Genomic DNA, 12,500 nt, shown 5'->3' with positions numbered 1-12,500 from the left:
GAGGCACAGAGAGACAGACAGGCAGCCAGAGAGACAGACACATGGAGGTACAGAGAGACAGACAGGCAGCCAGGGAGACAGACACATGGAGGTACAGAGAGACAGACACATGGAGGTACAGAGAGACAGACACATGGGGGTACAGAGAGACAGACACATGGAGGTACAGAGAGACAGACAGGCAGCCAGAGAGACAGACACATGGAGGTACAGAGAGACAGACACATGGAGGTACAGAGAGACAGACACATGGAGGCACAGAGAGACAGACACATGGAGGCACAGAGAGACAGACACATGGAGGTACAGAGAGACAGACAGGCAGCCAGAGAGACAGATACATGGAGGTACAGAGAGACAGACATGCAGCCAGAGAGACAGACACCTAGAGGGACAGAGAGACAGACACATGGAGGTACAGAGACAGACAGGCAGGCAGAGAGACAGACCCTGAAAGAAGAGAGAGACAGACAGGCAGGCACACAGCGAGAGAGACAGGTGTTAAGGTGTGGTGTGTGTGTGTGTGTGTGTGTTCTGTCTCACCATAGGAGCTGCACGCTGACAGACCTGACCTCCACGCCTCCCATGACAGCCTTCACCCACCTGGCTGTAAGACACACACACACACACACACACACACACACACACACACACACACACACACACACACACACACACACACGTGTACATGTATAAATATTGTGTCTGTGTGTGTGTGCGTGTGCGTCTGTGTGTGTGTGTGTGTGTGTGTGTGTGTCTGTGTCTGTGTGTGTCTGTTTGTGTATGTGTGTCCCTGTGTGTGTGTGTGTGTGTGCAGTCTCAGTGCCTGGAGGTGAGGAAGACGAAGGACCTGGAGTTGCAGATTTTAAATGAGCCAATCAGGAAGTGGGAGGGCGATGACATCAGCACTCTGGGCTCTGTGGTCTTCATGTCTCAGGCCAAAGTCCTCACACACGCCTGTCAGGTATCAATGACCTCATTCAGGCTGATCATGCTCATTGATTAGGATTCTGGTGGACACCTGGTGTCACACAGGGTTAGGATCCACGTCCTGTCCCCAGAGCATGATGGGTAAATGGTGACCAGGACCAGAACATGTGTGAGCTGAGTAGAAACATGTGGTCCTCTGTGTTTCAGGAGACCAGCGAGCGTTTCCTCCTCCTCTTTCCTCACACACTGCTCTTCATCTCTGCCAGCCTCAGGATGAGCGGATTCATCTACCAGGTATCACCATCGTCATCACCTTCATCATGTGTCCACTCAGACATGTGACATACCTGTGTGTGTGTGTGTGTGTGTGTGTGTGTGCAGGGGAGGATTTCTCTGTCAGGAATGCTGATCTCCAGGTTAGAAGATGGAGAGACCTGAGGAACGCCTTTGAGATCTCTGGTCGGCCCTTCGCTCGTTAAACCTCATCAACCAAACACACGACCCCGGCCAGCGACAACCATCCATTGATCCATCCATCCATTGTTTTGTGTGTGTGTGTGTGTGTGCGTGTGTGTGTGTGTGTGTGTGTGTGTGTGTGTGTGTGTGTGTGTGTGCGTGTGTGTGTGTGTGTGTGTGTGTGTGTGTGTGTGTGCGTGCAGGTGCACAGGGCGAGCGGATGCAGGTGGTGTGTAACACTCAGCAGGATCTTCTGGAGTGGCTGGACCTTCTCACCAAACACACACATTCTTCATCCACACACTCACACAAGCATCAGTCTGTGTGTCACACTGTAAGTCTGTCTCCACCAATCAGACGCTCAGTAAGCCCGTCTGTCCGATCAGACGCTCACTAAGCCCCTCCCCCCAGCTCCCCTCCCTTCCTGTCACTCCCTGCAGGTTGTCCGAGTCTCGTGGAGGGAACGGCGTCCCCCCTACCACACTCTTCCTCACCCATCCTCTCAGGGGGCCCTCAGCTGGTCCGGACCCCTGGAGCCTCCTGGCCCCCCCCAGCCCTGGAGCCTAAGCTGCCTCCGCCCGGCGCCGCCGCTGCACCTGTCTGCTGCCCTCTGCTTCAAAGAGGTCAAGCATGTCGCCATGGTTACAGTCACGATTGTGTTTGTGTGGTTGGCTTCCTGATTGACTGTAACTTATTGATTATGGTCCAATGACCAACAATGATTGACAGAGAGAAGGTTGTGTTGACGTGTTGTTGCTCTTCATGTCACTTCTCTCTATCCAACATATAAAGTGTAAATGTGTGTGTGTGTGTGTGTGTGTGTGTGTGTGTGTGTGTGTGTGTGTGTGTGTGTGTGTGTGTGTTAGGAGCTGAACAAAAGTCCAAAGAACATGAAGAAGCTGCTGCCTAAGAGGAAGCCAGAGAGGAAACCTTCAGAGGAAGACTTCACTGTGAGGAAGAGTATGTACCCTCACCTTCCTCCCTCCATAACCACACCATGACCTTTGGCCTTGACCCCTAACACGGCGCCGTGTGATGATGTCACAGGTACAGCAGCTCTGGAGGAGGACGCTCAGATCCTCAAGGTGATCGAAGCGTATTGTACCAGCAACAAGACCAGACAGACGCTGAACTCCAGTGAGACACACACACACACACACACACACACACACACACACACACACACACACACACACACACACACACTCTGTGCTGACACACACACACTCTCTGTACTGACACACTAACCTGTGGGTTCTCTTCTTCCAGCTCTAACCCTCTCTCTCTCTCTCTCTCTCTCTCTCTCTCTTTGTGTCTCTTCCTCGTCATGGTTTGGTCCCGCCCACATTACCTGCCCCCTCCCTCCCTCCCTCCCTCCCACCCACACACACATGCTCCTCCCCCTCTGTATGGCCCCTCCCCCAGCCTGGCAGGGGACCGACCTCATGCATAACCACGTGCTGGGCGACGCCGGCCTCGCCGCTCCCGCCCACCTGTTGTGTTCTGACCAATTAGACGACTCGGATTATGACACAATCTGGATCTCAGCTAGCTATAGGGCCGCCTCGCTCTCTCGTAAGACACCTGAGGGTCAAATGTCACACACACACTTCATGCTGTCTGACAATCAGGCGCTTTCATCTCCTCATGTAAAGTGATTTGATCTTCATCATCTTCACCTCTGACCTCTGTGTTCCTCTGTAAGTCTCTAGATGTTTGTGCTCCTCTGCAGATCTGTAGGTCTGTAGGTCTCTGATGGACCCTTTCACACAAACTAACACGTGAAGCAGATGAAGATCTTTTGTTTCCTCATCCGAACCTTCATATTTCCATGGAAACCTGAGTTGTTTGTTTGTTTGTTTGTTGATCCTGCTGTTTGTGGTCTTCAGGTTCCAGCAGGAAGGACGTTCACATGTTGTTCCCAGAGGAGGAGAAGATCATCGTGGAGGAGATCAGGAGCAACGGACAAACTGTGGTGGAGGAGAGGTGAGGAGGTGTGAGACACGTCAGGAGGTCAGACAGGCAGAGGGTGTGAGACACTTCAGGAGGTCAGACAGGCAGAGGGTGTGAGACACGCCAGGAGGTCAGACAGGCAGAGGGTGTGAGACACGTCAGGAGGTCAGACAGGCAGAAGGTGTGAGACACGTCAGGAGGTCAGACAGGCAGAGGGTGTGAGACACGCCAGGAGGTCAGACAGGCAGAAGGTGTGAGACACGTCAGGAGGTCAGACAGGCAGAGGGTGTGAGACACGCCAGGAGGTCAGACAGGCAGAAGGTGTGAGAGACACTCAGGGGCCAAACACACGACCTCAGCCAGCGCCATACATTGATCCATTTTGTTTCCTGTGTGTGTGTGTGTGTGTGTGTGTGTGTGTGTGTGTGTGTGTGTGTGTGTGTGTGTGCGCGTGTGCGTGTGTTAAGACAGCGACACTGAAAGAATCGATTCAAAGCAATAAGGTCAATAAGTAGATCCCGAGCAGCAGGTTCAGTCAGGTGGTTTGGTGACCTTTGACCTTTGTTCCCTTCAGGAGCCTGGTGGACACGGTGTACGGCCTGAGGGACCAGATCCACGAACTCAAACAGGTCAGAAACGTCTCTGATCTGTCCGTCCCAGACGTCTTCCTCTGTTCTCATTTCAGTGTCTCGTCTTCCCTCAGGACAACAAGAGGTTGAAGAGGACGATGGAGGAAGACCAGCGAGCCAGGAAGGATCTGGAGAAGATGATCAGGAGAGTGCTGAAGAACATGAACGACCCCAGCTGGGACGAGACAAACCTCTGAGACAAACACAGGAAGTGAAGACGTCGTCCTTCACGGTTCTCACCTAGACGCTGAATGTTGACGCTCAGGTCTCGGCGTCACGCGAGCTCCAACATTCGCTGATAAACCAGGTTTGACCTTTGACCTGTGAAGCCTGGTGACATCATTTCCTGTTGTGATCCTTTGCTCCAAACAGTTTTGAAGGATTCCAGGAACAGATCTTCAAAGGTCTCAAACTTCTTCCTGTTTGCAGGTTAAATTACTTATTTAACTTGATGATGAAGAAGATGAAGAGTCCCTGTTCTGGTTTGATGATCTTCAGGGAAATCAGGGTCAAAGTTCATAGGAAACCCTGCCTGAGGTGATCATGTATTCATCTAAACTCACTCAGGTCAAGCTGGACGCTGCCTTGCTCATGGGAGCTTTGTGGCCATTTAATGGAAATATTTCTAAGGAGTTTAACGTCTGTTAGTAAATGATGTCATCGTGTAGTAAATGATGTCATCTTGTTCCTGTCTGGATGCTTCACATCCCGAATATTTGATTTTCTAACACTTTATATTTTATTTAATAGCACTTGTACTGAACTTGTTAACACAGTCTGACTGAGCACTGTAATAAGAATGAAAGGGTTAATATGAATGAAAGGGTTAATATGAACCTTATCGTGCAGAGAGCAGAAGCCGAGCCTCTGTCTCCCTCTGGTGGCAGATACGTGTTAACGCAGGACCAACAGGCGTAAACAGCCACGTTACTATAGTTACTAACCTTCACAGTGGACACCTGAACGCATCATCTCACACTAACCAAGTATCTATCAAACTTCTGCACTGTACAAGTGAAATGCACTTAATGTTTCCATGGCAACAGTGTGGTGAGTGACACTTGTGTCTCTTTGTGTTTAAACTTAAAGCAATAAAAGTTTTCTATGATTTTGACATGAATGTTTATAGCTGTGATGTGTTTAAGTCCAGCTCCTTGAGTTTGGTGACATCATTCATCTTGTAGATTGAGTCCCTCCCACTGAATAAATGGTGAGATGGAGATTTTCCAGTTTTAATGGTGGTGGCGTGTTTGCATGATGGTAGCGTGTGCTGAGGCTCACAGACGCTGTAGTGTATGACAGGCCTGCTGGGGTTAAAGGTCATCAGGTACCTTTGATGTTGGTGACGTGAGGTCAGAGGTCAGGCGGTGGAGTGTGTCACTGTAAACACAAGGGTCAAAGGTCAATGACCCAGCATCTCATTATTTGTTCTGAGGCATGGAGATGAAAACACACACACACACACACAGACACACACACACACACAGGTTCTTCGTTCTGCAAACCTTTGCATCGGGCGTGTTGTGACTGTCGCTCTGTCACTTCTCTGTTACTGCTGTTGTGGCTGCTCTGTGACTACGTCGCTCTGTGACTACGTGGCCCTGTCACTTCTGTCACTGCTCTGTGACTGTCGCTCTCAGACTGTTGCTCTGTGGCTACTCTGTCACTGCTCTGCGACTGTGTTGCTCTGTGACTGTATCGCTCTGTCACTGCTCTGTCACAGCCTCGCTCTGTGGCTGCTCTGTCACTGCGTCGCTCGGTTGCTGCTCTGTGACTGCATCACCTTTCCTTCTATTTCCAAAAAGCAGGCGACCTGTCAGCGAGGTCAGAGGTCAAAATGTCCGAGGCGTTTAGCCTCACACAGCAGATTCTTCCTCTTCAGTAATAAAGTGTAAAGTGATGATGAAGGATGAAGAGCTGCAGAGACAATGAGACGTTCAGACGTGAAGGAGAGGAAGATGAAAGGAGAAGAATCCTTTAATTAGAGCTCAGACAGAATGTAAACACACCGTCTGTCCCTGCAGCGTCTCACTGAGGGACACGGCCCACTGGACCGTGGGAGCCACGGTTTGGACAACACGTGGTGAGTGTTTCTGCTGATCAGTCATGAAAGTTTCACTCAGCTCACATTCCACAAGCTTCCCTGTGTGTGTGTGTGTGTGTGTGTGTGTGTGTGTGACACACGCATTTCAATATGAATGAAGTAGCAGCATCAACATGTGAGGAGGAGTCTATTCACACAGCCTCAATGTGAGTGTGTGTGTGTGTGTGTGTGTGTGGATTCCTTTGAACTCTGTCTAGTCTTTTCACTAAAGGGGGACGTGGCCCCGTCTGTTAGTCTCACTGCTGCTCCTCTGGGCCTCCGAGGATCCGAGACCCCCCCACCCCCCAGAGCTCCTCTAGCAGTGTGTGACTCTGCGTCCATAACGTCCGTGTGACCTTTGACCTGACTGGAGGGTTTGATTCTCTCCTCCTTTACAGGAGTGTATCTCTCCCTTTACCGCTTTCGAGTTTCATTCAGTCTACTTCAGGGCTGAATTTGAGGCACGCTGCAGGATGTCGCCATGGTTACGTAGAAGAATCTTCTCCCTGCTGGATGGACGTTCATTACAGAATCATTCAGTCACGTTCTTTTTGTTCCTGAGGTTAACTCCTCTGCTGACCTCCAGGAGCTCAGTGACTTCTTCTGCTTCTCCACTCAAAGACTCACACACACACACACACACAGGCACACACACACAGGCACACACAGGCACACACAGGCACACACACACACAGGCACACACAGACACACAAACACACACACACACTGAGCTCTTGTCTCTTGTTTATTGACATTAATGATGACACATTTGACTGTTTACACAAACACATGACATCATGCAGACATCAACATATTCCCAGAATACAACCTGATATATCTACAATAACACAACATCACATCAGTCACACAGCAGTTTGGTTTATTATCTTCAATAAATAATCAATCTTCAGTTTCATGGCATGATTGTATGACATCAGCATGCAGGAGGATTAATGTCACAGTGATGTCACAGTGATGTCACAGTGATGTCACAGTGATGTCACTAAGTGCTGGGAAAGGTTTGGGAATCATGGGAGTCACTGAGGTGAGGGAGAAGAAACAGATTGTGACATCACGTTCCTCCTTCTGTGTGTGTGTGTGTGTGTGTGTGTGTGTGTGTGTGTGTTTAGTCTGTTTTGTGCCCTGATGTTCTAAAACAGTAAGATGAAGATGAAGATGAAGCATTTAGTTCAGGAGGATAAACGTGCTGAGATGTTTATCTTTGGTTGGCCGGTCTTGGTGGGCTCAGGAGGGGAGGGGGGCGGGGCTCTGCTCCGTGGTCACTGCTGAGTATTCTGTGTCTGAGTCCATGAGCTTGACCAGGCCGGTCTTGGTGGAGTACTTGAAGATGAAAGCCTTCATGAAGTCGTAGCGGTAGTTCCTGTTGATGAAGGTGTAGAGGATGGGGTTGACGCAGCAGTGCAGCAGCGAGCAGCACTGCGTCAGGTGCAGCGCCACCATCAGGAAGCTCTCCAGCTTGCAGCTGAAGGGCAGGACGTTGAGCAGAGACAGCGTGTCCAGCAGCAGGACGGCGTGATACGGCAGCCAGCACACCAGGAAGACCACGATGTAGGCCAGGATGACGTTGCGGCCGACGCGACGCTCCTGGTCCGAGCCGAAAGGGATGGCCCTCACCAGGAGGAGGTAAAACACGGCAATGACCGGGAACGGGATGGCGAATCCCAGCACGATGGAGCTCAGCTGGACGCCCACCGTCCAGGCTCTCCGGCTGTCAGGCGGGTAGACGGGCAGACACGCGGCGCCGTCAGACCGCGGCAGCTTGACCACCTGCAGGAAGTAGGTGTCGGGGACGGAGGCGCTGAGCGCCAGCAGCCAAACCAGGACGCAGATGAGCCGTCGCGTCACTTTCTTCATGCGGCTGTCAGAGGCGTCGCCAAACAGCGCTACTGACAGATAACGGTCCACGCTCATGCAGGTGAGGAAGAAGATGCTGCTGAACAGGTTGACGCTGAAGACCAGGTGGGTGAGCTTACACACGGCCTGGCCAAAGGGCCAGCGACCCCACAGCAGGGAGGTCACCCACACGGGCAGCGTGGCCACCACACACAGGTCGGCCACGGCCATGTTGAGGACGTACAGGTGCGTCTCGTAGCGACTTCTGTCCCAGCGAACGTTGACCCACACCACCAGGCCGTTAGCCACCAGGCCCACCAGGAAGATGAAGATGTAGAGGACGGAGAGGACGGTGAGGAAGACGCCGTGGCTGAAGGCGCTCACACACAGCAGCGTCTCTACGCCTGAGATGTTGTCGTGTTCGTTAGCCGTCAGGTTTAGCTCCTCCCACATCTCCATCAGCTCCGTCAGCTCGTTTGCACTCAGACTCATGATGAACGATCTGCAGACAGGAAACAGCTCAGCGCTTTATTCTGAAAGACATCTGAAGAGGTCAGAGGTCAAAGTGCCAACGTTTTCTGAGTGTTCATGTCAAATCGAACACATGGCACAATGTTTCACACACACACACACACACACACACACACACACACACACACACACACACACACACTGTGTGGGCCTCGTAATGTGAGGAGGTCACAAGGTCACTTTACCTCATAAACATGATGGAGACATCAAACACAGCCTGTCTGTGTGTGTGTGTGTGTGTGTGTGTGTGCAGCTTCCCCTATGGACCGTATGATGGAGGAGGAGCCCCCCCCGCCCCCCCCTGTCTGTCCTCAGTCATTACAGCACAAACTACAAACCAACAAACTACTACACCCCCCAGCAGAGTCTACATGTCTTTGTCTCTGTCTCTGTCTCTGTCTCTCTGAGTGTGTCTCTGTCTCCCTGAGTGTCTCTGTCTCCCTGAGTGTCTCTGTCTCTGTCGCTGTCCCTCTGAGTGTGTGTCTCTGTCTCTGTCTCTGTCTCCCTGAGTGTGTCTCTGTCTCTGTCGCTGTCCCTCTGAGTGTGTGTCTCTGTCTCTGTCTCTGTCTCCCTGAGTGTGTCTCTGTCTCTGTCTCTGTCTCCCTGAGTGTGTCTCTGTCTCTGTCTCTGTCTCCCTGAGTGTGTCTCTGTCTCTGTCTCTGTCTCCCTGAGTGTGTCTCTGTCTCTGTCTCTGTCTCTGAGTGTGAGTCTCTGTCTGTAGTAAACACAAACACATCATTATTGACCTCCTGGCCCTCTGCGTCCTCATATGTGGACATTGTGCTGAAGTTAAACCTGTTGTCCTCATATCTGGACATGTGTCCCTGCCCTCTGCTGGTAGAAACACGTGTGACCACTTTGGGTTTGCACTTCAATAAAACATTCAAAAATAAACACGGGAGCAGAATCGACCCAACGTCCCGTATGATGACGTCACTCTGTTTAAGAAGAGCGTCCACACAGGACAGTGTGTGTGTGTGTGTGTGTGTGTGTGTGTGTGTGTGTGTGTGTGTGTGTGTGTGTGTGTGTGTGTGTGTGTGTGTGTGTGTGTGCGCGTGTGTGTGAACATTACATTACATCAGGATCATTTAGCAGACGCTTTTATCCAAAGCGACTTACATAAGCGTGTTCAACAAAGGAAGATAAAAGAAGTTCAGGTCAGAAGGAATCAGTCCATACTCGGGTTCGGTTCGGCTTTCATCATGTTCATATACTGAAGCTTCATCTGAACACATTTTTGTCTCCGTCTCAATTTAAAAACAGAATAAGTAGAAAAGTTTGCGCACCTGCATGAAGTCACAGCAACGAGTCTAAAGGATCTAAAGGACTTACGGTGAAAAGGTTTAAAGCTCCAGAGGATCCAGCGGGCTGGGGGCGCAGCAGAATCCCGGCGGAGCGAGGGTCTGAGCGGGTCAGAGTGCGGGGCTGAGGCTGAGCGGGGCTGAGGCTGAATGTTCGTGCGGAGCTGCTCGGCGCTGCGCTTTAAAGCAGAAACGCCCCCTGCTGTGATTTACGACACCGATACAAAGCGCCCCGACCACAGAGAGACCACAGAGCCCCCCAGACCACAGAGAGACCACAGAGCCCCCCAGACCACAGAGAGACCACAGAGCCCCCCAGACCACAGAGAGACCACAGCGCCCCCCAGACCACAGAGAGACCACAGCGCCCCCCAGACCACAGAGAGACCACAGCGCCCCCCAGACCACAGAGAGACCACAGCGCCCCCCAGACCACAGAGAGACCACAGAGCCCCCCAGACCACAGAGAGACCACAGCGCCCCCCAGATGGAGGCGAGGAGGAAGAACTGAAGAGCACGAACCAAGCCGCTGTGATCCAAAGGATCAGAACCCCAGAACTTCACACCAAACACGTCACAGTGAGAAAGGGACGCGTTTAAAATGATTTACTACGTTCCGTTCTGTCCGCTTTACTGCCAAAAGTATGTAGACACCTGAGTTGGTTGGACATAATGGACCAGAACCTGGAGCTCAGAGGCTCACTGGACCTGGAGGCCTGCGGGGGGCCCAGGGATGGCGGTCAGGGCTCTGAGCCACAGACAGGATGCAGGTCTCTTTTCATACATGTTTAGATTTAGGGACCAAATCAGTGACGTCATCACACTCGCACTCATGATGAAGAGTTAGTGGATGTTGGTGATCACTAATCTACAGCAGAGGAATGTTGGAGAGTAAAACACGTTTACTCTGAAATATCGTGAAGAAACACACACACACACACACACACAAACACACACACACACAAACACACACTTGTTGCGCTCCAATCCCGGCTGCTCCGTTTGCGCAGGCGCAGTGAGTGGCTGCCCCGTGAGGAGGAAGGTGAAGAGGAGGAAGTTTGCGTCCAAACCACGAAGGGAGACCGAGACTGTGGCAGGAGGACAAGGTGTCACGGTGCGCAGGTAAACTCAGATTCAATATCTCTGCGTGAAAAGTGAAACATTAGCGTGAGTGAGACGCGCCGTACGGTTACCATGACAACACGTGATTGATAGATTCTTCCCTTTTTCTCTTTCTCTGTTTTGTCTTTCAGCAGGAAAGAGAGTTTGTGTTTAAAGCTTAAAGTGCTGCGGTGTGTAAATGTTGATGAGTCAGCAGTTTGACTTTAGGAGAATTAGCTCAGTGTCATTGAGTAATAAATCAAATCCACTTCCTGTCATTGGTTCACATTGTGTCATGGTGTCATGGTGTCATGTTGTCAGGGGCAGATTGTTTGAGTCACAACTATGTTGCTGGGCAACGGTCAAGTATCTGCTGAGCTCACACACACACACACAGCTTTAGCTTCTCTTTTTGGGTGTGAATGACCTCGGCCCCGCCCCTCCTCCTCCTCCTCCTCCTCCTCCTCATTGTGAGTCTTTGAAAGCTTTCTTTTTCTCTGGCAGTAAAAGCATCTCGAGCGTTCAGAGTAATAAAGTTTGTTTGTGTGAAGATCTTAATTGTTTTAAGAAGAAATCGTCAGACGAAGAAAAGGAAACAAGGAAAGGAGGCAGGACAGAAAGAAACAAAGAAGCAAACAAGAATTGAAGAATAAAAAGTGAAGGTAGACTAGATGAGATGATCTTCTCTCTCTATGAATCAGGGGACTACCTGTCTTCCTGTCTTCACTCCTGCTGCAGGATGTGGTCCGAGGCTCAGAGAACTCTGGAGGATCTTCTTCTAGAGGAAGACCTCCCCACACAGGAGAACCCCATGCAGGTGTCCCAGGGCCTGGCTGTCTCCTTCCTGAAGTACCTGCAGGTCCTCCGCAGCCTGGAGGCCTGGTACGAGCAGCTGGTCCAGCCCCAGAAGAGGAGGACCCTGAGAGCTCTGCTGGAGGCGCTGATGGGCCGACTGCTGGAGCTGAAGAGCCTCATGGTGGAGGTGGAGCTCTCAGAGGTTCACTGCTTTGATGATCTACTGCTCGTCCTGAAGATGATGCCGGTAAGAATCCCACACACATGCACACACACACACACACACACACACACACACACACACACACACACACAGGAAGTGAGCTCTTTCTGTCTGTGCTTGCAGAAGGACCTTGAGGTTCCCATCCCCCGATACTTCATGAGGGAGAAGATGCAGGTGATGAAGGACAGAGAAGAGATCCTGGCTCACATCCTGAATCAGCAAGGACTCACAGACCAGGAGACACCCAGAGACTCAGTGAGCACGGTGGTGACTCAGCTGCAGGCTGCAGAGCATGCATGGGTTTGTCTTAAATGTGTGTGTGTGTGTGTGTGTGTGTGTGTGTGTGTGTCTGTGTGTCTGTGTGTCTGTGCGTGTGTCTGTGCGTGTGCGTGTGCCTGTGTGTTCAGGCGTGCTCTAAACAGATGAGTCTGGATGAGGCCCTGAGGGTCCTGCAGGCGTGTGAGCGGGCTCGGCAGGGCCGCCTCAGGGCCGGCGTCATGGATCGGTTCCTGCAGAGAGACGGTCTGCGCCGACCCACAGTGGCCCAGAACCCGGACCGGGCCGCGACCCGCATCCAGAAGGTCAGAGCAGCAGAGGAGCATTTGACCTCTCGACCCCTTCTGATTGATGACTTGTATTATATG

The 12,500-nt window shown here is 51.5% G+C and overlaps 2 protein-coding genes and 1 pseudogene across 2 annotated transcripts in view; 2 read left to right on the top strand and 1 right to left on the bottom strand.

Moving 5' to 3' along the window:
- The window catches only part of LOC143016403 (rho guanine nucleotide exchange factor 7-like), a 5,463-nt pseudogene extending 408 nt beyond the window's left edge, over positions 1–5,055 (top strand).
- A 2,241-nt stretch (positions 5,056–7,296) lies between these two features.
- ackr3b (atypical chemokine receptor 3b) lies at positions 7,297–8,397 on the bottom strand. Its single transcript, XM_076170722.1, has one exon. It carries the CDS (start codon positions 8,395–8,397, stop codon positions 7,297–7,299), a length of 1,101 nt encoding a protein of 366 aa, XP_076026837.1.
- A 2,381-nt stretch (positions 8,398–10,778) lies between these two features.
- The window catches only part of drc11 (dynein regulatory complex subunit 11), an 11,027-nt gene continuing 9,305 nt past the window's right edge, over positions 10,779–12,500 (top strand). Inside the window, exons 1-4 of the mRNA XM_076170723.1 lie at positions 10,779–10,859; positions 11,577–11,880; positions 11,980–12,111; positions 12,264–12,437. Of these exons, the coding sequence (XP_076026838.1) occupies positions 11,578–11,880; positions 11,980–12,111; positions 12,264–12,437 (609 nt within the window). The 5' untranslated portion in view covers positions 10,779–10,859; position 11,577. The remainder of the gene's footprint in view (positions 10,860–11,576; positions 11,881–11,979; positions 12,112–12,263; positions 12,438–12,500) is intronic.

The sequence above is a fragment of the Genypterus blacodes genome, unplaced genomic scaffold, assembly GCF_046128005.1.
Source record: "Genypterus blacodes isolate CSIRO-AG114 ecotype Tasmania unplaced genomic scaffold, CSIRO-AGI_Gbla_v1 ptg000228l_1, whole genome shotgun sequence".
NCBI lineage: Eukaryota > Metazoa > Chordata > Actinopteri > Ophidiiformes > Ophidiidae > Genypterus > Genypterus blacodes.
The sequence above is the reverse complement of the archived record's forward strand: the minus strand, read 5'-3'. Positions and strand labels throughout refer to the sequence as shown.

Excerpts from the sequence above, each read along its gene's own strand:
- ackr3b (XM_076170722.1), bottom strand. The coding sequence starts at position 8,397 with ATGAGTCTGAGTGCAAACGAGCTGACGGAGCTGATGGAGATGTGGGAG.